At 44.6% G+C, this 27,816-nt stretch overlaps 1 protein-coding gene across 27 annotated transcripts in view; it reads right to left on the bottom strand.

The window, feature by feature from the left end:
* Window positions 1-2,016: 2,016 nt before the first annotated feature.
* Window positions 2,017-27,816, bottom strand: part of EPB41 (erythrocyte membrane protein band 4.1) — a 156,574-nt gene continuing 130,774 nt past the window's right edge. For 25 of the 27 annotated variants that reach the window (XM_065421552.1, XM_065421530.1, XM_065421534.1 and 22 more), the window contains 5 exons: window positions 26,154-26,282; window positions 14,961-15,062; window positions 13,497-13,577; window positions 9,246-9,353; window positions 2,017-6,592 (listed from right to left, as the gene is read on the bottom strand). In XM_065421552.1, the coding sequence (XP_065277624.1) occupies window positions 9,255-9,353; window positions 13,497-13,577; window positions 14,961-15,062; window positions 26,154-26,282 (411 nt within the window). In that variant the 3' untranslated portion in view covers window positions 2,017-6,592; window positions 9,246-9,254. The remainder of the gene's footprint in view (window positions 6,593-9,245; window positions 9,354-13,496; window positions 13,578-14,960; window positions 15,063-26,153; window positions 26,283-27,816) is intronic. The other 2 variants (XM_065421538.1, XM_065421558.1) reach the window with 1 other exon arrangement.

Here is a 27,816-nt window from a genome sequence, read left to right as displayed (position 1 = left end):
TCCTAGCTGAAGCCAGTATTAGAATTAAACTAACTGGCTTCCACAGTAAATCTCACCTTACCCTTCTTATTGCTGAATGCAGTCGTTCCCAAATGTGCTGCAGGCACTATTGTGGTGTGTAACGGTTCTCCCTCTGGCACAGGTAAGAGAACAGCTAGTGAGCACATGTGCAGTGTGGAAGTAGTTGGAGCAGAGCATGGAGTCATCAGGATTGCTAGGTTCCATTCTTGGCTCTTGCCTCTGGTTTGGATAAAGCTCGGTCCAGTGTACTAGGGTGGTTCGTGGCTGCCTTTCCCCATCCATGCCAGCTGGACTTCCTTACCCCTATTCCCAAGAATACTGCATCAGGGAGTAGTGATTGAGTAAGCCTCTACATGACTGTTGCCTTCTCTTCATCCCTCTTCCCTACAGGAGGGTCACTCCCATCTGACAGGGTCTTTATCCAGAAGCTCTCTGCTGGTAACAAGCAATCCGTTGGGGGTCCTGTAACAGGCAGAGTTGATATGCAATCCCAGCCTAATCAGGAGGGGTGGCTAATACCAAAAGGGCAAAGGCCCAATATAGATGCAAGCATGGCCAAAAAAACCCTATTCTCCTAGCTCTAGGGAGTGAATGAGGTCTACCAGATGTCCTCTGAATAGGGTGTGGTTAGGAATAAACTATGTATACTGAAACCTTATGCAGCTAGCGTAGACTGACTTGTGTTCAGTGGATTGGTGCTCTGGGGCTATTTGAGTAAAATTTCCCACAGTGCGTAAGTCACTCTTGAAGACTGGATGTAAAGTTCTAAGTCACTTAGGTGCTGTGGAAAATTTTCCCCCTTGTGTCCAGCGGGACAGGCCTTCAAACTCACTGCAGGAGGCTTTAGCGGGTTTAACAACGCACAAGCAAATCAATTAAAAGTGGAGGTTGATGACAGCAGACACTACTGCAGCCGAAGTCTAGTGCGGAGTTGTGGAGTACTCTAGTGGTCATTTTCCTGAACTGCAGGCAAAGCTGGAAATGCAGGAAAGCCTGAAAGGGTTCATTGGTAAAGTCTCAGCATCCTTCAGAGAGACGCAATGGCACGTCTATCGAACTCTGCTTCCAGTTTTCTTCCTCCGCGCTCCACCTGAAGAAACATACTTGTACTGTCAGAGAACGGGTGTAACTCACTCTACCGTCAGCAGGTCAGGGCCTAGTGTTGCTAGCTGGCCCAGGAATCCCTTTCGTTTCCCCTGTTCAATCACAGGGAATGAGAGACCAGAGAGGTAAGACGAAGAGGCAGGAGATGCTTATCTTGGAAGTGTTGCTTCAAAACTCTTTGGGGGAGGATTTGCAAGCCCCAAGCCCAACAGGATTTCACTGCAATATAGTAAGTGTTCCTGAGAGGCTACAGGATTAACTACAGCTGCAGCACTTCAAATGTAGACAATCTGCCTTCCTGAGAGGCAGTAGCTAGGTCAATAGAAGAATTCTTCTGCCAATTTAATGCTGTCTACACCAGAGGTTAAGTCAGCTTCATTACCTCAGTCAGGGTGTGGATTTTTCACACCCCTGAGTGACAGTAGCTGAGTCAACCTAACTTTAGTGTAGAGCAGGCCTTAGTCCCATTTTCAAAAAGTGAGTTAGGAATCCAAGAGTCACTTAGGCACTCTTGAAAACTTTATCCTAGACTTATTCTGGAGTACCACTGAGGTCACAAAGAATGCAGGGACTCGGAGGAAGGCTTCAGAGCTGGTGTTCACAGTAACAGGATTTTACTTTGAGATTCTTCATAATTGAAGCTTGTAGGGTGAAATCAGCAAATATATCTTTGCTAGCTCAAAAAGGCCTTGTCTATACTCATGAAAGTTGATCCAGAATAGGAATTGAAGGCAGATTAAGTCCATGGCTGGATGCGCCTATTCTGGAATAAGAGCATCTGCCCAGGGAGTTAAGTAGCCATTCCAAATTCAGAATAACTCCCCATGCAGACAAACCCTGAGTGACCTGGACAAGGGAAGATTTTTTTTTTTTTTTTTTTAAAGACAAGAATGCAGTAGTTTGAAAATTTATTGAAAAATGCAATACAAGAAACAATATTGAACACTTAGGTCTGTCTAAACACTACAGCAACTTTCCCTTTGAATTACTACAAAAGTCCAAAATAACAGCTCCTGTCATTTACTATTCACTCTATAAAGATTTGCCAGTTTTAAGTCTGTTGTGATATTTCCTATTTGTTGTAAAGAAAAGATGTAAACAGCTATTCTAGACAATTCACAATTGTCTTAAAAAAATGTACAAAGCTCCTTCATATTTGCAACTAAATTTTGATTAAACTTATAAAAAACCCCACGGTTGGGACACTAACATCTCTTAAGGTAATTGTACATTGTATGAAATCAGCAAACTACAGTTTACTAAAATCAGAACTCAGTCAGTCAAGTCCTTTAATACAGCTGTATTGCTTGGAGATTGCAGTCTGGAAACCAAAGCTGCCTTTCCAGTTTAATTAATCAGAGGTCTTGCTTCTCCTGCCTTCCTTTCTATACATTCATTCATATATAAATAGCTTCCGTAAAGTGTATACTATACAATCAAGCCAGTCTCTGGCTTACCTCCTGGACTGGGAATAGCTGAGAACATTCATATCTTATAAATACAGACCTTGTTCATATGTTACATTGACATGAGCAGCGCTGGTCCCTGGAAATTCACAGTTCAGGGTGGACCAAATTTTAAAACTCAATCTGATCAACTCATTGTAGGAGGAAAAGGTGAAAAGTGGGATGGGGCACAGGCAGTTTTGCAAAGGTAGAAGTTAATTTACACCTCTACCCCGATATAACATGAATTCAGATATAATGCGGTAAAGCAGTGCTCGGAGGAGGAGGGGGGCGGCTGCGCACTCCGGTGGATCAAAGCAAGTTCGATATAACGTCGTTTCACCTATAACGCGGTAAGATTTTTTGGCTCCCGAGGACAGCGTTATATCGGGGTAGAGGTGTAGTTAGCTTTTAGTGAGATTCGCTCTACCTACTGCTACTATTTTCTTCCCTGTCCCTCTATGAAAAGCTCAACTGCTTCAGTAGGAGCAGTTCCAGTGGCAACCCCTACTCCTCTCCAAGATCTGGACTAGGAGAACCTTCTGCTTATAAAAACTTGTCCCTCAGAAGTGTGCTGGGGTTGCGTGGGTGTGGCAGCTAGGAATCCCTCCTGGGATTAGGCAACAAGCTCCTGAAAGGTCAACAGTGCCCAAGGGAAAAAGTTTTGCCTGCCTTCAGAAGCCAGTTTGGTTTGCACTGTGTTTTGTCCCATGAAGATAGCACTGACGTATAATATCAGAGGGTGAACAGAAGAAACAAGCGCGCTTAATGCTATCAAGGGAACCTGAGCAGCACAGCTATCTAAAAGTTACACTATTCTACGTCTTGTCCCTTTTTAAGAAGGGGTTTTCTTGCAAAGGCAGAAGCCTGTAACATGTAGGAAATGCTTGTGCACCATTGTTTGGGAAGGGAAAAACTTCTCACCAACAAGAAACTCCTCTGGATCTTAGACAAGTCAAGATCTCTGTTCCTTAGGAGGAGTTTTTTTGTTTTGGTTTTGTTTTTAATAAGATCAAACTTTGTGCTGCCACGGCTTTATTGAACAAGCTTGGGTGTGAACTAAGTTACAGCTGTGTCAAGGTCCTTAGTACTTCCTTCACTAGTTAAAGTAGCATATCTAAACCCCCACAGCCACCAAATGCCTTTAAGTGCTAGGGACAGATTAAACATTTGGTAGCTCTAAAAGTCCCATGAAGCCAGCTGTGCAGAACTGGGAAACTGTTTATGAATAGTGTGCATACTGCTTGCAATAGCATGTTAGAGCAACCAGACAGGAAAGGCAAAACAATGACCTAGATAAGGAGCATCCCAGCAAATGCTCAACCACCACTGCCAGATTATTAGTTGTACCCAGCAGGTGCCAGCAAAGCTACAGAGATGTTTTTATCCCTCTCTCCTCAGCCTTAGTAAGATAGTGGCCAGTTGTAGGATTTGCCCCAGGGAGGGGGAGAAAGGTTTGGCAGCAGACTGAAAAGGGCTGCGGAGATGCAAACGAACCCTCAGATTCAGGAGCAGGGACTGGAATAAAATGGCCCTACCTAAACTATGGTTAGAGAGGTTGACTCATGCATATAGGCCTCTGACTAACCCTCTGCACTATGTGCCTTCTGGGTGGATGAATGAGTGAAATGCTTTGTTTTGACAAAACTGTCACTGCAAGCTTATTCTGGGAGGAAACTGCCTCATAGGTGCCCAATCCGGTTGGGCCTGTCAGATTTTTGTGGTTGGTAAACAGGGGGCCTGGAGCTCCAGTCTAAAGCCTATGCGGTTCCACCCAGAGCAGGAAACCAGGTTTGTCAGCCGAGGGACTGAAAGGGGGTCTAAATTGCAGTTCACTAGCTAACTGCACATTTAAATGTCTGCCTACAGGAGGTAAAGTAGCATTCCCGCAAAACAGCTGCCTTCATAGGAAGCAAAATGCTGATAACTACCCCAGTATTCAAGCAGCTAGCTCCATAATCCTTTCAAAGACAGTGTCTCCAGCCAATACTAACACTTACTTCAAGGTGGGGTGAAATTTTAATTATAAGACAGTGCCATTTAAAGACAATTTTCAACCAAACAGTAAGTCATTGAGTCTAGCTCAGTCTTCTACCTCTTTAAAAAAAAAAATAAAAGGTCAAACTTTAAGTAAAGCACTTACTGCCCGTTTCTTCTCATCCTGGAATGTGGCTTAGCAGCAAAGGGCTCTTTTCCCTCACAGCTAGAGGTGTGCCACATCAGATACAGAATTACAACTTCAAAGCTCTATCTTTAAAAAAATATTGCTCACAATTCTATTCATTACAAAACTTTAAAATATTGCTGGAAAGAAAAACCAGGGCATGATTAAGAGGTTTCCATTAAATCCAAACAGGTGGTGGTGATCTACTGCTGCGGTCATGAAAGGAGGTATGTCCTACCCCCATAAAAGCATTACACACTCATTTTGAAAGTCATGATTAACACCACAGTGGTCACCTTACAAATTTATGGATCATCTCCAGGTAGAAAATTCCATTCACACACAATCTCCCTAAAAATACTTTAAAAATGATTACGATTAAAAAACACCCAACCTCTATTAAGTATGCCATAAGCTGCTATAGTGGATATGACAGGAGTATCTAGAAAAAATACTTTCAGTGCTTTTTTGGTAAAATACATGGGATGTTTTAAAAACAGCAGCTGGGTAGTTGTCATTATAGACCTGAATGCACCATCATCCAGAAGCTGAAAACTGCAGCCAGCTCTGGCCCTGGTGTTTCATTGCAGCATGGCAGTGAAGAAGCCAATGTACTACAGAACCTTAATTTATGTAGAGAGGGGAATGCCAGTGATCTTTCCAAATATGCACTTTCCAAATGGTTTGACTTTGTTCCCACTGGTTGCTATAATCTACAGCTGTGAGAATGTCTTGGACTGCCAGCCCAAATTGAGCTTACATGTCTAGGAAAGTGAGAGTGTCTAAGAGATGATTTTAAATTAAGTTAAGATTACACACACACACACACACACCCTGCCCTGATTTGTGGGTAATGTGCTTAGCTTTAAATAGTACTGGAAAAAACATGATTTACAAACTTATTGAAAAATGAAACATAAATAAAAGTCTGACACTGAGAAATCAACTATTGCGAATAATGCATAGCCTACCATATAGCATTCAGAGCCCAAACCCCTTAACCACACACTTCAATAGACTTATTTAAATGGCATCTAGAAAGCAAAAATAGGTAGGCAGCATTCAGTAGAAATGCAGTCTCTGAGGAGCAGGAAGGGGTAGTGCCCTGTCACAGTTCTCTTAATGCTCTAGAATTCACAGTATAAGAGAGATGTGAAGCAACTTCCAGTATTCCTTAATCTAGCCAACTACTGAAATGTGTGAATATTACACCACAACCCCCCCTCCCCCCCCACACACACACTATGTTCAAACAACATCAAGGGACCAAAACCCATAAAAGCAAGGAAATGCAGAGTAAAGGTATAGAAACACCTGGGTAGTGAGACTTGGAGTTTTCTGGAAATATCTAGGGCCAATCGCAAGAGGCTAGTAGAAATGCCACACACGGACATCTAAGTAAACTGATTCTTCTGGCAGAAGGCCCCATCAATCACTAGGGTTTTCAAACAGCTGTTATTCTAAGGTGCAGTTTCTAAGATATGCATGAGCATGGCTTAACCCCAGTATATCTGAAGGAATAAGACTTAAGAATCAACCCTTTTGTGAGGACCTATGGAGGCTATGCATGAGGGAATGCAAAACTGAAAACCTATTTAAAAAAAAAAAACATTCAGTACAGTGAGAAGTATGGCATACTGTTTTACAATATAAAAATATTCAAAAGGATCCACTGTATTCTGGAAAATCCCAAGTAAATGTCAAAGCGTAACTCCTAGTAAGTGATATGAATGTTCTGTTATTGACAGCAAAGCTTGTAAATCTGTGGTCTTTGTGCTCCAGGTAGTTTCTCTGCAGTTTTTCCCCTACCGCTCTCTCCTCCCTTTCTGGCGTTCTCTCAGTCAGGGAGGAACATCTCCTAGAAAGACAAGGTTAGGGTAAGTTGCCAGCTTCCTGTGGAAACACTCCCAGTGGCACCCAGTGAGGGGCATTTTAACACCACCAGCTTCACAAGGTGCTTTCTCCCTTGCTCCCAATACTCAGATCCTTAAAGCATTGACCATAATTTTCCACCATGTGTCTAAAGTCAAGACCCTAAATAAGTGCCCTGATTTTTAAGAAGCCACAAACACCCACAAATCCCAATGAAGAAGCCAATGAGAAATGTGCATGCTCAGCACTTTTGAAAAAGCAGAGTAATTTTATTTAGGAGCCTACATATGAGACGGGTACTTGACTTTCAGCATGAAGGTTGGAAAGAGAGGCAGTCAATGGGATTTTCCTCCTATCAAATTTGGCTTTTTAAAATGGTCTTGTCGTGATCTCTCCACTGCTCCCATATTCATCCTCTCCCTCCACCTCCCTAACTCTCATCCACACACTTTTTGTTTTGAATGGATCAAACACACACGTGGACTGTTCAATTATACTTTATCGAGCATGCTATCTGGCCAAAACATGCTGGTGCACCAATATAACTGATGCTGAGCACAGCTCTAGGAATAAAATGTTTGCTAGACAATGCTGCTGCCTTTATGGGTTCTTAAAGCAGCTTTAAACAGTTACTATTGTCTCCAAACTACTAAACTGAAAAGCTAGGTATTGAGGTCATAGCAGATCACAGCAACCTTATCTCAAGTTTTGGGGTCTTTTCTAGATTAGGAAAATAAGCAGATTTACTACCAAAGCAGAGGAGAACTATTTGTTAATCTTTGGCCTCAGGGCTAGTGCTGGGATAGAGCCCATCCCATAACCCGTCATTCACAGCTGCAGATAACAGAGCCTGGGGCGAAGGGGAAGAAGCACTTCCACTTCCAGACCTGAGGAGTGGGGCCCCCCATTGGTTCTACCATTAAAATGCTCCTGCACAACTTCCTCGTCAAGTGATGTTGAACTCTGACCCTTTTCACAGCCACTGTAGCTCAAAGAACATGTGCCACTGCAGCTAGCAGAGACACCACTGCTCCTTGTGCGTACCACCATTTTAATATTGCTGAGAGGGGAGGAGACCCAGAAAGCACCTCTTCTTGACATTGTCAGACTGCTGCTTTTCCTAGTGCAGACAGACTCAGAGTTCCTAATTTTAGTCAAGGGGTAAACATCAGTCTGTGGTCGCTTGTTCTTCTGCACTGCATAATGTTATCAAGACAGAAAGACGGGGAGGAGAGAGAGAGTCATTACAGGTAAAAATATGCTGCAATGACGCTTTTTCTATATAGGGCTCTAGAATTATCAGTGTCATCAAGCTTTTGTTTACATAGACAAGGGTAGGGAATTTCACCTGAGTCTGGCTGTTATCAAAACAGAAAAATGACAGTACCTGGTTTTAATTAGGTTATGCTAATACAATAAAATTGGCACAGTTGTGTTATTCATTCTGATTTCTCACAGCAAAGCCACACCAGGCTTGGACAGTCCTCTAGGGAAAAAGCCAGGAGCTGCAGGAAGTGATGTTGGCAATTTAGTGAGTGGTGAGGTAGGGGTTCATATTTAACACCCTTGTCTTTTCCTTCTGAGCAAGTACTAAACCAATGTCCAAGTAATGTGGTGTTGGAGATGCTGGATACAAAGTAAAATGGAGATTCTGATCATCCATGGTCATAGATGAAACTTCTTGCAAACATCTAAGCAATTGCCTTCACTGCAAAGTTAACTCAGGTTATACCTAAACTCTGCATCACTTGTGGCAGCACAAGTTGGCTGCCAAGACCAGGGCTAAAGCTTGAGTAAGCACAACTAATCAGCTGTGCTGTAGTGTGGACACAGGACTGGCCAAATTCCAAGTTGGTTAACTGCATCCAGCCTATCCAAATTAACCTGTTGCTTCATGTGAAACAAAAGTTGATTATCATTTCCTGTTCTAAGATGGTTGTAGTATACATGCCAGCCTTCCTATTTAAAAAAAAAATTAGTATCTTCATTCTGTCCCACAGACATTTTAGTCCAATGTATTTCTACTGAGTTAGTGTCTCTACTTATAGATAACCAATGGGGTAGCCTTCGCCTGCTTGAATTTGGCATCTATCGAAATGATTTCTGCAATACAACAGTTCCTAAAATTCACACTGGTTGTTTTTCCCCTTTTTGTCCCCAAAGATTTGAAATCCTGCTCCCACAGCATCAGCCTGAAATCTAATCAGCTGAAGTTAAAAGTAGTCTTACATACTACAAGCATTTTCCTGTTCTGTGTTTTAAAAAGAAAACGCAAAGATCCAGAGATACAGGATGCCAGTGCACAAAATAAACTAAACACTTTTTTCTCTGAACTAGTATTGAAAGAGGTGCTTCTTGGAGCTTCCAACCAGTGAGGTTCTATTGTAGCTTAGGTCTGTAAGACACCTTGATACTTGAAGTGCTATGCAAATGAACGTATCTGTGCATCTTCTGCTTCTAGAGTTACAGGAAGTGCCTTGCTAGATCACATTCAAAATACTGAGATTCCAAGAGAAACCTAAAAAGCTTTGATAGATTTTTCATGGACTCGTGATGACTGGTCCTCTCTGGCTGTAGGTGTTCCCTCCTCCAGTGTTTCCAGAACTTGTGGGTCAGAACACGCATTTCTACCTGCTTACCTGGCCTTGCTATTCTTCAGCAATCTCGGTCTCCTGGTGGACAACGACCTTGGTCACAGACATGTCCGGGTGCTGCTCTTTTGCTTCTTTGATGGCCTGTACTAGAACCTGAGAAAGAAACATCTCTTCAGAGAAGCACTTTGGGCTGCATACAGCCGAACAGTTGAAAGTGAATTTCACTGCAGTCTCTCCCACGTCACCAGACCAGACACTGGGTGAAATCCTGGCCTCACTGATGTCCATGGCAAAACTCCCATTCTTTTCAGTGGAGGCAGGATTTCACCAATGGCTGCAGCCTTGAGCAGCAGGGGGAGGGTAGCAGGCCTGCCAGCCACTCCCACCCAGACCAGAGGGGAGCCAATCTGGGACAGCAGGTCCAGTTGACAGTCGCCTGAGGGTGTAAAGAGCCTTAGCTCCAGGAAATTCCGCTGCTAGCTGACTTCATTGTTGCTACCTTCCCACCTTACAAGGATGATAACAACACTGTTTTATGTATGAAGCCACAAACAGGGAATGCTTTTGCAATTTGCATTTGGTTGAGTTGTTGGTCTACATTCACACTAACTCACGCTCTTGCTCTCCACTAACGAATATGAATCAACACGCAACCACCCTTGTTTCTTCCTCCAGCCATCAACCACTACTTTGTTTGCATGTTGTGTCTCTTTCCACCTTACTACGTCTTCCCTGTCTATGTAGTTTTGGAAGCTCTTCAGGGAAGATACCATGTCTACATAGCACAGAGAGGTGCCCCACTCCTACTGATCTCTTGACACCATTACAATACCAATAGCAGCAGTATTGCCCATTTACTGTAGCCGCCATCATCTTCACAGCACGCCAGAAAATACATAAAACCTGGAATTATTGGACAGTCATGCCTTTGTCATTGAGTGTTTATCCCACCTAACTAATCTCAGTCAGCCTGAACTAGTATTTGTTCCTGTACAATTTATGGTTCTTATTTTACATGCTACAAAACCATAGTCTCATTGGGGTGGAATCATTTAGTCCTAAATCAGCAGATAATCAACAAATACATTTCGATCTTCAGAGATCTGGGATGTGATTCTTCAATATACTTCCTGCACTGAAATTTGTTCCAGTTGTCACAAACCAATCTGTTGTAGAACCTGGTTTTGAGATCCAAATAGCAACCAGATTTGCTGCTGAAGATAGGTATTTGTTTTCATTCAGATTTTGTTACCTGTGTCCAGGAAATGAACAGTCTTACATGCATTTATGTCACACCTTTATTAAGCTGTCAGAAGACTACTTATCTTTGGCAAAAATGGAGCAAATGAAGCCACTTGAATCTCTCAGTCTAGAAAGAAACTAAGCAGAGAACTATATGTGGAAGTTGCAGTGCTTTCAAGTCTTCCTGGAAGCAAGTGGCATTGCAGGGTGAATGCCCCACATTATTTTTTTTTGGGGGGGGGGGGAGAAAAGGGGGAAGTCAGAAGTTCAGAGGCATTAGAGATGTACAGTACATTCTAGTGGGAGCACAAAGAAACAGAAGCTGCCAAAGTCGATCAGATTGTGATCCATCCAATCGGGAAAAGCACATTTGCTTTACAAGAAGCCAGTTGCCAAGTGAGTCCATTGTTACAGGCCTTTGCAATAAAGTTGTCATGAATGAGAAGAATTAACAGATTAGAGACACTTGTAGAACAACAGAAAGTCTGGCCTATGTAAGATTATTGGGAGAAAGTCTCAAGTTTGCAAAGAACAGTGGATATTAACTAGTAAAACCAGTTTCTCAAATGAAAACGTTGGTGAATGGAAAAACTGAAGTTAATCTAAATAAGATGCACACTGAAGCATAAAGACAAAATCTGAATAAAACAAATAGCAACCAGATTTGCTGCTGAAGATAGGTATTTGGGTCTCAAACTCTCAAAACCAGGTTCTACAACAGATTGGTTTGTGACAACTGGAACAAATTTCAATGCAGGAAGTATATTGAAGAATCACATCCCAGATCTCTGAAGATTGAAATGTAGTTGTTGATTATCTGCTGATTTAGGACTAAATGATTCCACCCCAATGAGACTATGGTTTTGTAGCATGTAAAATAAGAACCATAAATTGTACAGGAACAAATACTAGTTCAGGCTGAATGAGATTAGTTAGGTGGGATAAACACTCAATGACAAAGGCATGACCATCTTAGAATGCTAGAGGCAGTTGTACAAATGGAAAGACCTCAACAGGATGGCCTCACAGACATTCATGGGCATGTTAATTTTGAAAAAAGTTAGGGATGAATTTGCTTAGGTGGGTTAACTTCTCCATTCAGAATGCTGTGTGAGAACTACACATAATGGGGCTTGAATGACTGGCAAGAAAGAATCATTTGGGAATTAAATCACAGAACCACCTGTATTGAAATATTTGGAAAGAGTCTAAGATCTTAGCTAATGCATGCTGACATGATTTGGGGCTGTCCTAAACAATAATTGCCCTATGGCATGTGCTTCTAAAAGCACTGACTAATATACACCAGAACTGTGCTGTGATTAGTGTTGAGTGTCTGGAGTACATAGCACACTTTTCAATGCTGTATAAATAATTACTCCATTAGACACCAATAAAAGGCCTAAAGCAGCTTAATGTTCATGTGAAACCGTAATATTGTTATTATGGGAAAGGGAAAGTTCACAAGAGGAACAGTTTATTGGATCAGGTTTAGGCAGCAGCTCAGTGGCTTTGAGAACTGTCTAGATCTGTAATTTCTAGGAAAAGCTCATATCTCCAGTTAGGAAGAGTTACCAGATTCCCAGTCAGGGTTCTGTTACTACTTGGGTGCACTAACTGTAACTTTTTCTGATCTTTTGTTTTTATCACTGAGCTCCAACTGCTGAAGCATGTTGTCTATGTGGAAACAAGAGTTCTTCAAGAAGCAGAAAACAAGAATACCCAGCATAAAAGGGGAAGAGCGACATGAGCACTGTTAACATGTTAAAGAATGTATCTGAACCTACCCTGACACTGTCTTTCTCTGGTGACTTCTCCCTTCACAAACTAAATGAAGATTAGCTACACCAGGATGACAGAGAGAGAGAGAGAGTGTGTGTGTGTGTGTGTGTGTCATCTTTTTAAATACATCTGAGTTTCATACTTGCTCTCTCTAAACTTTCCTGAGCCAATTTAATAGTAAAAATGACAACACTACATATTATACTTCTCTAACACCGTTCAACAAAGGTTCTCAAAACACTTTCCAAACATTTAACCCTCAAGATCCCCTAAGAAGTTGATATGTATTAAGTATTTTACAGACAGGTAAACCAAGGCAGAGTAGGGCCTGTGACTTGCCAAAAGATCGCACACAATTAGTATCAGAGCCCAGAACAGAACATAGATAGCCAGATTCCAAGGTCAATATTCTAACCACTGGAAAACATGATGATCAGTGGCAAAGGCTGTTTGCTTCTAAACTTCAGTTGCTTTCAGCTCTGATACACTTGTATACACAAACTTCCAACTCTAAATTTTTAGGCTATTCAATCCAAATTTTTACATACATCATTCAGGACATAAAAGCAAAACAAATCCTTGCAAACGTGCACACAGAGTCCCCTAAACTCTACAATGCTCCTTGAAAATACAACAAGGGATGAATTACTGGTCTCTAAGGAAATGTTGGGCAGAAAGTGACTAAAAGAATGACTGAGCTGTCTCATACTTATTCTTCATCAGAGACTTTCATGTCACATTTCCTCAGATTTTAAAAAACAAACTTGTTTTGAATTGAAAACAGCCAGCAGCACACTCAAAGCTGAGCCCTTCTGCTTTGGACATTGCCATATATAAAAACTTCTGGAACCAGAACTTTGTGCTAATATCTGGCAGAACAGAATTCAGCTCGCTCTGCCCCAGCTACAGTATGTCTCTGCAGAACTAAATGCCTGTTTGCCAGTCAGTTACAACTTGAAGACATACAATAGTAATAGGTAGCACCACAGGAACATCTGCAGTCACTTTTCTGACATTAACAGTTTAAAATGAGACAGATCTATGTCTGCAGCTGAAACACCAGATATGAAAAGTGTTACCTCTTCCACAGAGACAAGCAATTTTTATTCTAGCCCAGGCCAATTTCCCTAGGCTGCAACCTAAATGACTGGATTTACCACAAGTGAGGCCACTTGACTGTCTAGCACAGAGATAATTTGCAGGTCAGAACAACTGATTAGCTCTTTGCAAAACTAAAATGGCTCTTGGCTGGGTAACACTAAAATCGCTCACCTGATCGTGGTCAATGTCTGCATCTCCTGTGATGACAATTCTTTTTTCAATTCGTGTCTCTGAAATTCCACCTTTTACAGTCTAGTATGAAAGAACATAGGTTACTGGTAGCCTACAGAGCAACAATGATAAAGAATTACAAAGTGGATTGGGGGGAGGGATAGCTCAGTGGTTTGAGCATTGGCCTGCTAAACCCAGGGTTGTGAGTTCAATCCTTGAGGGGGCCACTTAGGGATCTGGGGCAAAATCAGTACTTGGTCCTGCTAGTGAAGGCAGGGGGCTGGACTTGATGACCTTTCAAGGTCCCTTCCAGTTCTAGGAGATGGGATATCTCCATTAATTTATTTTTTATTTATTTTAGCCTGGCTTTCAAAGACAGAACTCAAACTAAAGTCACTTGCCAATTACCAAAACACTACTGGGAAACTAGCATAACTGGATCATAGACAGAGTGAGAGGACACAAAGAAAAAATCTCACCTCAGTGTATGACAATATTCCCTTCTTCCAAACCAAACAAGCACATTGTCAATAAAGAGTTTTTTAGTAAATCAAGTATTAATCATTCCGGTCTGCAGGCTGGAATGTTAATCATGTGAAACGGACACGGTCAATGTAACATGTTCCATTATTACAGCTGAAAGTCATTTAAAAAATTTAATTTGTATTTCAGCATCTGGAGTATGCACTCTCTGTTGTGTGCTTCACTCAACGTGGACAATGCACTCGGGCTGCTTAGTTTCACTTTGACTCCCAGGAACTAGCACAATAATAGTGTTTAATTTTGTTCAAATTCAAAAATTCCCTGCAACTCTGCATTGAAATAAATAAATACAAAACAAGAAGCCCACAGCAATGTTGGCAGTCCATGACAGCATTAGTGAAGTATTTTAGGTTTTGTAAAACCTTTGATAAAAATGTGACATGAGTCTAGAACTAGGGGACATTCCTGCATATTAGAAGTCAATTGAAGTCTTCAAACTCATCCCTACTTTCTTAAATTGATGATTTCTCACATGTAAGTTTGATTTGCCAACATTCCCCAACTTTAATCATTCGTAGCTCAAACGCTGCATTAATTAAAAAGTTCTAAACAGGACTCAATCTTATTTACCGCACAGAAGAGCAAATAAGAACCCAAAGGCGAGCTACATTTAAAATAAATATCTGGCTAACACACTGATGGGAGGTTCTCAGAACTGCCTCAGGATCCCAAGCTACTGTTGGATCACTCAAACTGTGGTGGTACAGTTCTTCAGGAAGCAAGATAATGTCCATTTCCAAGTGATCCTGAATTGCGCTGGTGTCAGGCAGAATTAAGGGCAGAGAAAGGGGGAAACAGGATTGGAGGGGGAAATATTTGTACAACTAAATATTTGGCAGGAAAAGGCCAACTTTGCTTCCTGTGGTTTGAGCATCAATAGAACTTTTAGATTTCATACCAGTCCTGTTATCACCTTTTTACCTTTGTAATCTGTGTGGTGGTTGTGCTACTGGTGGTCTCTGACGTGATGGTCTGAGCAGTGAGCAGGACTCCAGGGTCTGAGTCCCCATTGCCATCATCTGTCTATGAGACACACACAAAACAGCAATCAACCATCTTCACACAGTCACCATTGCAACAGGACCTCAGTGCTGTAATTTAAGATGATGTACAATCATTGCAAAAGTAGACTTTGCATTATTTATGAGACGAAGTGAAGTGATTCACAGCTGCATGAATAATTAGCGTTTTAGCAGCGTAACAAAAGTTTCAAGACTAATGCTGTCTGAAGGTACAGCACTTAAAGAACCAAGGAGCCATGCTGCCCTCCAACAGAGCCACAATGAAATCAAGCAGAGAAGCCTTGAGATCCATTAGGACATCTGCGCTGTGATCTCACCCAACCACAGGGTGATGATTCTCCATTTCACACAGTGACTTTGTTCAGCTCTCCCGCTCTCAATTCTGGGATGATGAATGGGTCTTCCTATCCTCTCTCTTCTCCTCTCTCTTTCCAGTTGAATTGGGGTGCTGTGCTGGTAAGGTTGACTCGCATGTTTTAGGCAGCAGGGGTAGTACTGCGTGTTTACTTTCTAGTTGCTCTGCATTGTCACAAATTACTCCTACAGATTCCATAGAAGCTACATGTCAAGGTCCCCACACCCATCACTCCCCCTGCTCCACCAATACCAGCCTTGTCCACGCTGCCTTTTTTGCATATACCACCTTCCCCGAACTGGTCTATAAAGGCCATTACACTGCTCACATCTCACTTCTGTTGAAACTCCTATAAAAGAATCCGTTCAATTAAGATGGCTGAGGGGGCAGATGGGGTTAGTTGGCATTTTATCCATTTATCATTCTAAACAGGTTTGGAAGCTATTTTGAATCCATCTCCCCCAAGCCCTTTGTACATCAACCTCTTCAGGGCTGTGCCCAGCGCAGCGCAAGAGCTCTGGATGCTACTAGAACCTAAATAAACCATAAGTAACAACAACTGTGTACCATCTCTTTAATTACTTGGCTCCCATCCTGTACAATTCTCAGGCTTTCCAAAGCCCATCTATTGCTCCAGAGTTTATTGTCCAAGTCTCCAAATGACTGAATTAAAGATAGACAGTGAGTAACAGCCTCTTTTGTCCAATTATTGTTACAGAACAGTCTATGAGATTGTAATGACAATTTAAGACAAGATTATATCTTCAGAGTGACCACTAGGGGGGACCAGTTTCTGTGCTGTATAAAACTTCAACTCCCCAGAGATCGGCATTACTTTTTGGCCAAATCTCACCTAATCTCAAATAATTAGGTTACAGAATTCTTATTTCTCCCTTGAGACATTAGAACTAGAGATGTAAAGATGGTGACTAGACTAAGCTGGAGCAGTTAATCTCAGCCACTAATGCTCTGAGCAATACGGGTTCAAACCTAACACTATAACCTGGAGCTTATGCCCAGTACTGGTGCTGCAGTATTTGAGTGCTCTACCTCAGATGGGATGTTGAACAATCAGTTGCTGATCATCTCTGGAGACAGAGTTTCCACAAGGATGACAGTATGCCAGGTATGCATTAAACAAATGGTCCACTGCACAGATACCTCCTTGCAATAGGCAATCTCATGAACTCCGTATTACAGATAGGGAAGCAGACACAAAGGCAAAGCAAATATTTTCAAATGTGGGTGCCATATTTAGGCACCCAAATAAGTTACTAAATGACACCTGTAAAGTGCAAAGCATTAAAGCCAGTCAGTGGCAGAACAGAACCCAGTTCTTGGTTATTCCTCCACCATTTAGCCTCCAAGTTGCAGACTTCCTAAAGTAAAAAAAAGGTTACTTACCTGTTCTGGAACTGTTCTTGGAAACGGAGGTGCGGACATGTATTCCACTCAGGTGCGCGCGCAAGCAGCACACCAACGTCAGAGAACCTTGCCTAGCAGTACCTGTAGGGGCAGCCCTTAGCCCCTCCCCATCCCTCTCAGTTCCTCTGACCCGAACATCAAAAATAGAGACCCTGATAGAGAGGCGACAGAGGGTAGGTCATAGTACACACATCTACACTCACATTTTGAAGAACAACAGTCACAGCACAGGAGGTCACCAGTTGCTGTTCTTCGAGTGGTTGTAGACAGACACATATTCCTCTTGGGTGACTCACAAACAGTACTCGGAGGTTGGCGCCTACTTAAACAAAGACTCCAGGACTGCCTTCCCAAAGTCTGCATCTGACCTAGACGCAGTGGTAACAGCATGGTGCTTGGTAAAAGAGAAGATCAGGTAGCAGCCCTGCAAACTCCTACTATCAAAACATCACTGAAGAATGCTATCAGTGTGTCTTGGGCCCTCATCAAATGGCCCATAATGTCTATGGAGACATGGTCTGAGCTACATCACATGCTGTTATAAAGCAGGAAGTTATCCACCTGGAAATCGGTTGTGCAGAGAATGACTCTTCACCCGATCAGCATAGGAAACAAAAAGCCTGAAAAGTCCTCTCTAAAACGCCAAGCACCTTCTCCCATCCAACGTGTGAGGTCACTGTTCATCTGCATTGGAGTTTGGTTTAGGGAAGAACACCAGCAATAAATCATTTGGTTAAGGTGAAACTACTTTTAACAAAAGTTGGCCACTTTGTTTGAAAAACTGAGTACATGGGAGCTCTGCCATTAAGACCTATAGCTCACTTGCTATAACATCTGCAAGTAACAAAGGCTGTCTTGTGGCACAGGCGGGACCGGGAACAAGTCTCCTGGGGCTTGGGTGGAGGTCCCATAAGGGCAGCTAAGACAGTATTAAGGTCCCACAAGGGAACCTCTTTCACAGGTGGGTAGAGACAATTGACTCCTCTTAGAAATCTCACTATCACAGAATTTGAGAAAATTTCCTTCCCTTGGACGGACCGGTGTCTTGAATAGGAGGACCGATGCCAGGGGTTGGGCGGGATCAGTACTATGATGGAGACCATCCCCGCGGTGTGGGAGACGGGGATCTGTGCCAAGGAGATGGGAGGATGAACAGTGCCAGTGATACGGTGACCGGCGCCTCCCCCTAGGCGATCCACGTCGAGAGGGCAGAGACCACGATGCTGGCAATCTAGGGTGCCAGCACAGGATCTGGGTTGAGAAGCCAGAGATCTGGGGTGTCGAGATAGTGTGTGTTATAGACTCATAGACTCATAGACTTTAAGGTCAGAAGGGACCAATATGGTCATCTAGTCTGACCTCCCGCATGATGCAGGCCACAAAAGCTGACCCACCCACAACAGAATCTTCCAGCCTGCGACCCCTGCCCTATGCTGCGGAGGAAGGCGAAAAACCTCCAGGGCCTTTGCCAATCAACCCTGGAGGAAAATTCCTTCCCGACCCCAAATATGGCGATCAGCAGAACCCCGAGCATACAGGCAAGATTCTACAGCCGGACCCTCATTTTACCCGCGATGGCACGTTAATGCCTAATTGACTAAAATCACATTATCCCATCAAACCATTCCCTCCATAAATTTATCAAGCCTGATCTTGAAGCCAGAGAGGTCTTTCGCCCCCACCGTTTCCTTCGGAATGCTGTTCCAAAATTTCACCCCTCTGACGGTTAGAAACCTTCGTCTAAGTCGTGTTGTTTTGGCTCTAGAGATCTGCAGGGCTGGCTTGCCCTCGTAGGGAGCCTTTGCTGCTTCCTGCGATGCACGCAGTGCCGGTGGCGCTGGTAGAGGCCTCAGGTTTCTGGGCGCCGGGAGACCCTGGGAAGGCATGAGCCCTGCCACAAGCCTGTGTCCCCTACCACTCCTGGGAGTCAGTGGTGGATCCCTCAGGGGGCCATGGGACCCCATTGGGAAGGCGCTCCGGTGTGGGTGGGAGGCCCGAACTGGGTCCTTTGCCCGATATCCCATGGCCCTTCTTGTTCAGTTCCGGGGAGTTACGTTTCTTCGATTCCTTCTTGGGCGCTGGCGACGGAGCCCAGTGCTGGGGTGCGCTATGCACCGAGGCCGAAGTGCTAGGGGTGGAGTCCGTCCGGGAAGGCTCAGAAGCCGGGCAGAGAGCAGCCCTCAAACGGATGTCGCGCTCTTTCCGAGTTCTTACAGGAATGGCCTATAGCTCACGGACTCTTACAGGAAGCAATTGTCTCTAGATAATACGTAGTCCTGCCACGAGTGCAGGGGACTGGACTAGATGACCTCTCAAGGTCCCTTCCAGTTCTATGAAGTCTATGCGACACCTGTCATTCAGATGTGATTCCCCCCAAGCACTTCAGGCACCTGCTATGGGGGTCACTAAAAGGCATAGGCCTGTTCCAGTCAGAGCAGGGCTTAAAACCAGAGGCCCCATGGGGCCATTCTCCAGCTTGTAACTACACTAAACAACTACTTACTAATTAACTACTGAAGCAAACTATTTACAAGACCCTAATGCTCAAAAAACAGTAGAGAAGAACCGCTAATCCTTGCTAGGCAAGGAAAAAGGCACTCCGATAACCTCCACTGGCAGTAAGGAGGAACTGAGAGAGCGTAGGGCCGGCGGTGCCTGATGTACTGACGCATGAGCACGGCACTCAAGAGGGCACCACAGTCGACCCTACGGATACTGCTAAGGCAAAAATCTCCGATGACCAGGCATGTGGGTGCGCACACGCCTAGAATGGAATCGGCATGAGCAGCACTCGAAGAAGAACTAAGGGTACTAACTAAATAACTGTAACTATCCCCAGAACAACAAAATCTCAGAAGACCGAGATAGAAAAGCGTGAGGTAAATACCACACAGAACACTCCGACTCTAGCCACAAGCAGGGAGAAGGAATGGAGGAGGGTCAGAGCTGTGCTGCCCTTAAGTAGCCAGGAGAGAGGGTAACAGCTGCAGGGCGCGAGCGCCGCTCCTACAGGTACTGTAAAGCAAAATTCCCCAACTCCTGTGCTTTGGGAGTGCACACTCCTGAGTGGAATACACGTCTGTAGCCACTCAAAGAGGAATCTGTACTACGCACAATTTGGGTATTCTGCTTCATGCAACTGCAGGCCCTCAGCAGTATGAGTCTGAACTGTAGTACCATGGGGAGTTCCAGTGTACCTTTGTGCCATTTGTGAAGCTCTCATGCTGCTGTTGCGACCTTCCTACACTTTGTCAAAGCCCGCACCTGGAGCCCTTAAACTGCTTTCAACAATCGCATTCTGCCAACAAATCTCCAAAACTGGGAAAGGGCACAGGTCCTTACCACGACCTGAAGTTTACAGACCAGTCCATTTTGGACTAATGATAAGCCAGAAAAAGATAATCAGGAAAAAATAGTGAAGAGATGTTTCTGAACCACTGTCTGTCTAAAAGCTTATCTGATTTGCCTTGTCAGAAACTTTTTTTACTCTGACATAAAATTACATTTGTAAGATATTAAGAATTTGCATCAGGTCAAAATCTGCTTCAGCCTTAACTATGGAGCCACATTTGAATATAGTTATTACACCACTAATTTAAAGTGCTTTGAGATTGAGATTGATTATAACAAGTACTTTCACATTGAGTCTATTTTTGGTTTCAGTACCTGCTTTAGATATAGAAATGTAGCAGGAAATCATCAGGATAAGATGATACAAAACAAAGTTTTTAAAAAATGTCAAGATAATTTAATCTGTACACAAAGTTCTGAAGAAAGAAACAGAAAAGAGACTACAGGAAAAGTGTGATAAACAGGAATGAAAATAAAATAGACAGCAAATCTCTCATAGCACAAAGGCTACACTTTGTTTGCTTAGAACAGTCTAGTCTACATCAAAGCACCAGCAGCCGGTGAGAAATTCTGTTCAGACATGGAGTTATTTTGAAAACCTCTTACTGGTAATTCTTACTGGTGCGCACACATCAATATATACACAAGTTATTTGTGACAAACTTTCACATTCACATAAACAAACAGAATCTTAGTTTAATACACAGAGATCTGGAGTGTTGAGGCTGATTTCATTCAGCCTGTTTAAGGATTCATGAAACATGCCAAGCTTTTCATTTTATTCAACACAGAATATTTTCATTTGATGGGCATTGTAAGGGATGAAACTGGAGGACTCAGAACTAGCCATCCTGATATCAGAAAGACAAGTAAGGATTTTCCCGATAAAGAAATGTAATCTGAAAAAACTACTACTACTATGGTGTCAACTGGCCAACTACCTAACTCGAACTGGGGATTAGGACAACATTTAGAAGGAATGAACAGAGAGCCAGCAGCACATTGAAAACAGACAAGGGAGCAGTTCCATTTCAAAGCTAGAGCCAGCGAGAGGAACTGAGTGGCAGTTGTCCACTCTGCCCTTTTTAATGTGGTTGGCATGAGACATGAAGGAAAAAACGGTTACTAACCTTCCGTGACTGTTGTTCGAGATGTGTTGCTCACCACATGAATCAGTGCTGAAAGTTTTCCCCTCACTGGTATCTACAGGGGACCAGCTGTGGCGCCCTCTGGAGTAGCGCACATATGGCGCCACTGGCTCTCCCACTCTCAGTTCCTTCTTGCCGCAACTCCAAAAGAGGGGAAGGAGGGCGGGTCATGAAATGGACATGAGCAACACATCTCAAAGAACAGTAGTTATGGAAGGTTAGTAACCGTTTTTTTTTTTTCTTCAAGTGCTTTCTCATGACCGTTCCATGTTAGGAGACTCCCAAGCAGTATCTCCGGAGGCGGGTCAGAGTTCATGGACGTGTCGATTGCAACACAGCTCTGCCAAAGCCAGCGTCATCTCTGGCAACTGGGTGATGGAGTAGTGAGTCGTGAAGGAGTGTACCAACGACCACATTACGGCCCTGCAGATGTCCTGGATAGGGACTTGTGCTAGGAAGGCTGCTGCTGACGCCTGAACTGTAGTTGAATGGGCCATCACTATCGGTGGAGGTACAACCTGCGCCAACTCGTAGCAAATACAGATGCAGGCAGTAATCCAAGACGAAAGCCTTTGAGTAGACACCAGGCAGCCTTTCATCCTGTCAGCCACTGTGATGAAGAGTTGAGTCGATTTACAGAAGGGCTTGGTATGCTCTAAGTAGAAAGCCAGAGCCCACTTGACATCTAGGGTGTGCAAGCGCCTCTCCTCGTTGGACGAGTGAGGCTTTGGGCAGAATACTGGGAGGAAAATGTCTTGGTTAACATGAAAAGGTGACACCACCGTTGGCAGGAAAGCAGGATGGGGACGCAACTGAACCTTGTCCTTGTAGAACACCATGTACGGAGGTTCCAACGTAAGGGCTTTAATCTCAGAGACTCGACTCGCTGAAGTGATAGCCACAAGGAAAACAAACTTCCACGACAAATGTGAAAGAGAACAGGAGGCTAGAGGCTCGAAAGGAGGGCCAGTGAGCCTAGAGAGGACTAGGTTGAGGTCCCATTGGGAGACCAGGTCCCAGGCCAGCGGAAAAATCTTTTCAAGGCCCTTAAGAAACCGGATCATCATTTCATGCAAGAATACTAATCTGCCCTGGACGCGGGGATGGGAGGCCGAAACGGCTGCCAGGTGCACCTTGATCGAGGAGAAGGCCAGGCCTTAATGTTTCAAGTGAAGCAGGTAGTTCATAATGGACTGCAGAGAAGACTGGGTCGGGGAGATCCTCCGCTCCAATGCCCAGCAGGAGAAGCACTTCCACTTTGCCAGGTAAGTTGCTCTAGTGGAGGGTTTTCTACTCTCCAACAGAATGCGCTGGACTTGAGTAGAGCAGGCCTGCTCCTCCGGGTTCAGTCATGCAGCATCCACGCTGTGAGGTGGAGAGAGAAGAGGTTCAGGTGACCTCCCGTGATCCTGAGAGAGCAGGTCTGGACAGTTGGGAAGTGTCCATGGGCGCGCTGAATCAGTGCTGGTGAGGCCATGCTGGGGCTCTCATGACTTTGTCCCAGTCCCTCTTGATTTTCAGGAGGGTCCTGCTGATAAGCAGGATCTCGGGAAGGTATACATCAGGTCGCCTGCCCAAGACAGGAGAAAAGCATCGGAGAGTGATCCGCTGTTGAGCCCTTGAAGGGAGCAGTCTTTGTTTTTGGGAGTTGGGCCAGGTTGCCCCTGCCTATCCCTCTCATTGGCTACAGAGACCACTAAAGAGTTCAGTGCCGGGTGGGAATATAAATATTCAAACCCCTTCCCCGGGACATAATACTTCCTCTCAGCCCGCTTGGAAATAGGCAGGAGAGAGGACAGGGTCTGCCATAAGGCTTCCACCAGCTTTACTACCCCTTCATATAACGGGAGCGCCACCCTAGACAGGGCCACTGTGGCCAGAACGTCAAATAGTGTGTCAGAGGGTTCCGCCAACTCTGCTTCCAATCCCAGGTTTGCCACCTCGCTTTAGAAGCTCCTGGTATGCCTTGGCATTGTCCTGTGGCACTGTCTGGGATGGTCCCGCCATTGCCTCATTGGGTGAGGACGACGAGGAGGCAAGGGCAGGTGGAGGGGCTGGCTCAGCGTCCCCCACATGGGAGGCCTCCACCGAGGCCTGAGGGTGCTCCTGGGCACCTTGCTCAGACCCTTCCTGTAAGTCCGGAGGTGGGGCAGGAGACCGTCGCCGACCTCTATGCTGCATCTGGGTCTCCGATGCCTGGGAGAACCCCCACATGTTCCAAAAGTGCCACGGGGTGGGCCATGCTCCAGCTGGTGGCCCTGGAGGAGCCTGCCCAAATCTGGCTGGGTGTGCCTGGCCCGAGGGACCCGTTATCTCCTCAGCCTCTGAGCTCGAGGACGAAAGTTCCTGCCTTGGGGACCACTGCGGTGCCGACGCTATGTCCACGACCCCTCCATGTCTACCATCCCTGCGCCTGCAGCTGTGGGCCAGATGCCAGGGCTCGGGGTCCCGGTGCTGCCTGTATGGGAACCAGCGACGGCGCTTGGCGACAGTACACCGGTGATCGACAACTAGAGCTCTGGGAACAGCGTCGGGAGTCCGGCGACCAAGAATGGGACCGCCTCAACCCCGGGGATTGGTGCCATGAGTCCGGCGATCTGCGTCTTGGCACTGGGGACCTGTCTCGTGGTGCTGGGGATTGGCATCGTGGTCCCCGAGGAGCGATGCTCACGCTCCAGCGACCAGTGCCATGCTTCGGCTCTGTGCCGGACACTGGACAAGCGATGCCTTGTGGGACCGGTGCCAAGAGTCCGGTGAACGGTGCTGGGAACTCTGGTTGGTATAGGCAGGTCGGAAGTGCATCCCTGGGGATTCGACGTTGACTGCCACGGTGCTGGGGAGTGATGCCGCACGGATGGAGACTGTTGCATGGGCCCCAGTGCCAACTTCCCTCTGGAGATGTTTACGTCTTGACGGGGTGTTGGTGGCACCGGCAAAGACATGATGTCTTCTGCAGCCTGGAAGGCCTCCAGCGTGGATGGGACCTCCGCCAGTACCCGGAGTGGCTGGTGGGTCCCTAGGAGGGAAGGGTAGCCTAGCCATTTATGCAGGTGCCTGGTTGGGCTCCGGACACATGCTGCCCCGCATGGGCCTATGATCTGCTCCAGACTTTGCCTTTCAGTACAGGATATCAGGGAACGCCCGCTCCTGGTGTGCTTCCTTGCTTCTTAGCGGATACCGAGGACTGGGACCGGTGTCGGTAAGCCAGTGCCACCGGCACACTTCAAACAGGTGCCGCTGTGCTCAGTGCGGAGTCCGATCTCGGTGGTCCGGAGACCGGCACGAGGGCCGACTCCATGAGGAGCGCTCTTAGGTTTATCTCCCGCTCCTTTTTAGTTTTTGGCTTGAAACTCTTGCAGATGCGACACTTGTTGCTAATGTGGGTTTTCGCCAAACACTTCAAGCTGATCGTCATAGGCTTTTTGTAGCCATCACAAGGCTTGAATCCGGGGAACTGGGGCATGCCCCGTCACTGGGCTAAGTCCCTTAGGGGACTATCTAACTTATCTACAGTACTATTAGCTAACTATTAAAAGAACAAAAAGAACTACTTATCTAAGAACTATTTAGACAATGAATGACAGGAAGAACCACTGAGTAAGAGCACTTGCCAAAGCAAGGAGATGTTCCAGCACTGTCACTGGCAGTAAGAAGGAGCTGAGGGAGGGGGAGCCGGTGGCGCATATGTGCGCCACTCCAGAGGGCGCCAGAGCCAGTCCCTACGGATACCACTGAGGGGAAAAACTTCTGCACTAGTGCATGTGGTGAGCACACACACCTAACATGGAACGGACATGAGCAAGCACTCAAAGAAGAACTCAGGTTATATGGGTGGCCACAACGGACACTGCTAGCCAAAAGACTCCAACCTCAGGCCCATGGGGCACATGCACACTATCAGTGGAATATGTCTATGGACAAGCAGTTGAAAAAGAACCTTAATTCAGTCCCCTGTGTGTATGTATTATGATATAGCTTTTAATTAAATGATCATATTCCTGAAACCTGCAAAAAATACCTGGTGCAGGAAAGAATAATTCTTGCACTGCTAGAATCTACAATATGCCAACACCTTGAATAGTGCGCGCAGTTCAGGTCGCCCCATCTCAAAAAAGAGAGACTGGTATTGGAAAAGGTACAGAGAAGGGCAACAAAAATGATTAAGGGCATGGAACAGCTTCCATATGAGGAGAGATTAAAAAGACTGGGACTGTTCACAGCTTGGAAAAAAGATAAAGGGGAGATATGATAGAGGTCTATAAAGTCATGAAAGGTGTGGAGAAAGTGAACAAGGAAGTGTATTTATTCCATCACATAACACAAGAACCAGGGATCACCCAATGAAATTAATAGGCAGCAAGTTAAAACAAATAAAAAGGAAGCATTTCTTCACATAGTGCACAGTAAACTTGTGGAACTCATTGCCAGGCGATGAGAAGGCCAGTACTATAACGGGGTTCAAGAATGAATTAGATAAGTTCATGGAGGATAGGTCCATCAATGGCTATTAGCCAAGATGATCAGGGATACAACCCCATGCTCTGGGTGTCCCTAGCTTCTGACTGCCAGAAGCTGAGATTGGACAACAGGGGATGGATCACTTGATGACTGCTTGTTCTGTTCATCCCTGCTGAAGCACCTGGCATTGGCCACTGTTGGAAGACAGGATACTGGTCTAGAGGGACCATTGGTCTGACCAAGTATGACCATTCTAATGTTCTTATGTGGTCTCATTCTAAGGATTAATAAACTTTGCACTTACATAATGTTACATTTAATTAAATCCACTGTGAGTTAGGCAAAACATTTCTACCTGTGCAGCTTCGTAGGTGATGGTCTTGGTCTCTGTGTGAACAATGGGAACTTCTTTTGTTGGAATTTCACTTTTCACAGCATTGGACACGTCAGAGATGGTAACTGTCTGAGTCTTCACTAGGGGTGGCTATGAAAGAGGTTTAAAAAAAAAAAACACGGAGCACAGTTACATACTGATGATATTTCTGGTCAACGCTCTGACATTGATCTGATAAAAACATCACAGACAGAGAAACCAAGACTCAGCCTAGAAATCTTGAACATTTTAGCCCTACAGAGAGTTTGATAAATGTTTCAGAGGATCAAGCATTGAACCAGCAAAGTCAAATTTGAGGCTTAAAACACACAGTGAAATCCTCTCTGCTAACAGCGCTGTTCTGTCTTAAGTTAGACCAAGAAAGTCATCAAGGGTTAAACAGTCAGATTGCTATGAATGTACTATACTGATTAGCTTCCTAATTACGAGGATGAGGACCCCATAGAAAACTGCCAGACAGACCATGACTCTGACTGTACTGAAATATCAAAATTGATGCTGTAGAGACTGGACAAATAAAAAGTTAATCATGGCTGACTGAAGCTTTATTCTGAATGCAAACAAAGCCATTTCCATTGTTAAAATACTCATCAATCTGTGGTTCACTGGCTTTTATTAAATCAATGTCAGATACAAGTCTTTAAAAGAAAAACTGTGTGTGTCTTGAAAGAGAAACTGGAAAAATCAGTTCTTCCACCACCTGGTAATTCATCAAAAGAGAAGATAATATTAGCAAAAGACCCACAAGGTTTTCCCAGCTCAATCAGTTTCTGCTCACCTTCCCAAAGCCTGACAGTTGCCACCTTGTTAGTAAGTTAAGTGGTCATCTATTTTGACATAAATGATGGATATTCAGCAACACTGAAGCAGGCAAAAATCTCTGCCATGGTGATGGTGGGATTTGAAATCTCATGACAATTACAATGTAAATGTAGACTTTTGACAGAGCTAGAATTTGCTGTGCTACATTACGTTTCAGCCCTGCAGCATCTCCTTTAGCCTGATTTCCAAATTTTCTGCAATATAGTAGTAAAACACACCAAAACCCCATGATAACCACCCAATTCCGTGGAATAAAATTAAACGTGGTGGTCTTTGGAGTCTGCATGTTTCCTTTTATTTAGAAAACAGGGCACTTGAGTCAAAGGAAGACAAAGGCCATTTTTCATTGAGGCATGTCTGTCACTTTATGCAAGGCTAAATTGGAGGGGGCTCAGTTGCACAGACTTTGCAGGAGATTAACTGGCTGATTAGTTTGGGGAATGAATTCAGGCCATATAAACGTAATTCCTCATCACAGATTTGTAGCATATGCTTGCTGCAGTGTTTGGGATTTCATTCCAAAAACCAAAAGGAAGATTTGAAAAAAAAAAGGAGGTATTCTGAGCTCACAGTTACTACCTGAAAACAGCGAATGAGTGTGGGAAGCCCATTATCAATATTCCAGTTGTGACACTCTCCGTTTAGCTTTCTAAGTGGATCTCTTGTAAAATAATTTTCTTCAACATTCTCTGTCTCCTCCTCTCTCTGACAGGGATGCAGTGGAGGTGAAACAGAGATTGTAGGGGTCTCCACCTCAGACTGCTCATCTGAGTCATCTGCCTGCTTTTGCACACCTGCATAA

The sequence above is a fragment of the Emys orbicularis genome, chromosome 23 (assembly GCF_028017835.1).
Source record: "Emys orbicularis isolate rEmyOrb1 chromosome 23, rEmyOrb1.hap1, whole genome shotgun sequence".
NCBI lineage: Eukaryota > Metazoa > Chordata > Testudines > Emydidae > Emys > Emys orbicularis.
This window is presented reverse-complemented; position numbering and strand designations above follow the sequence as displayed.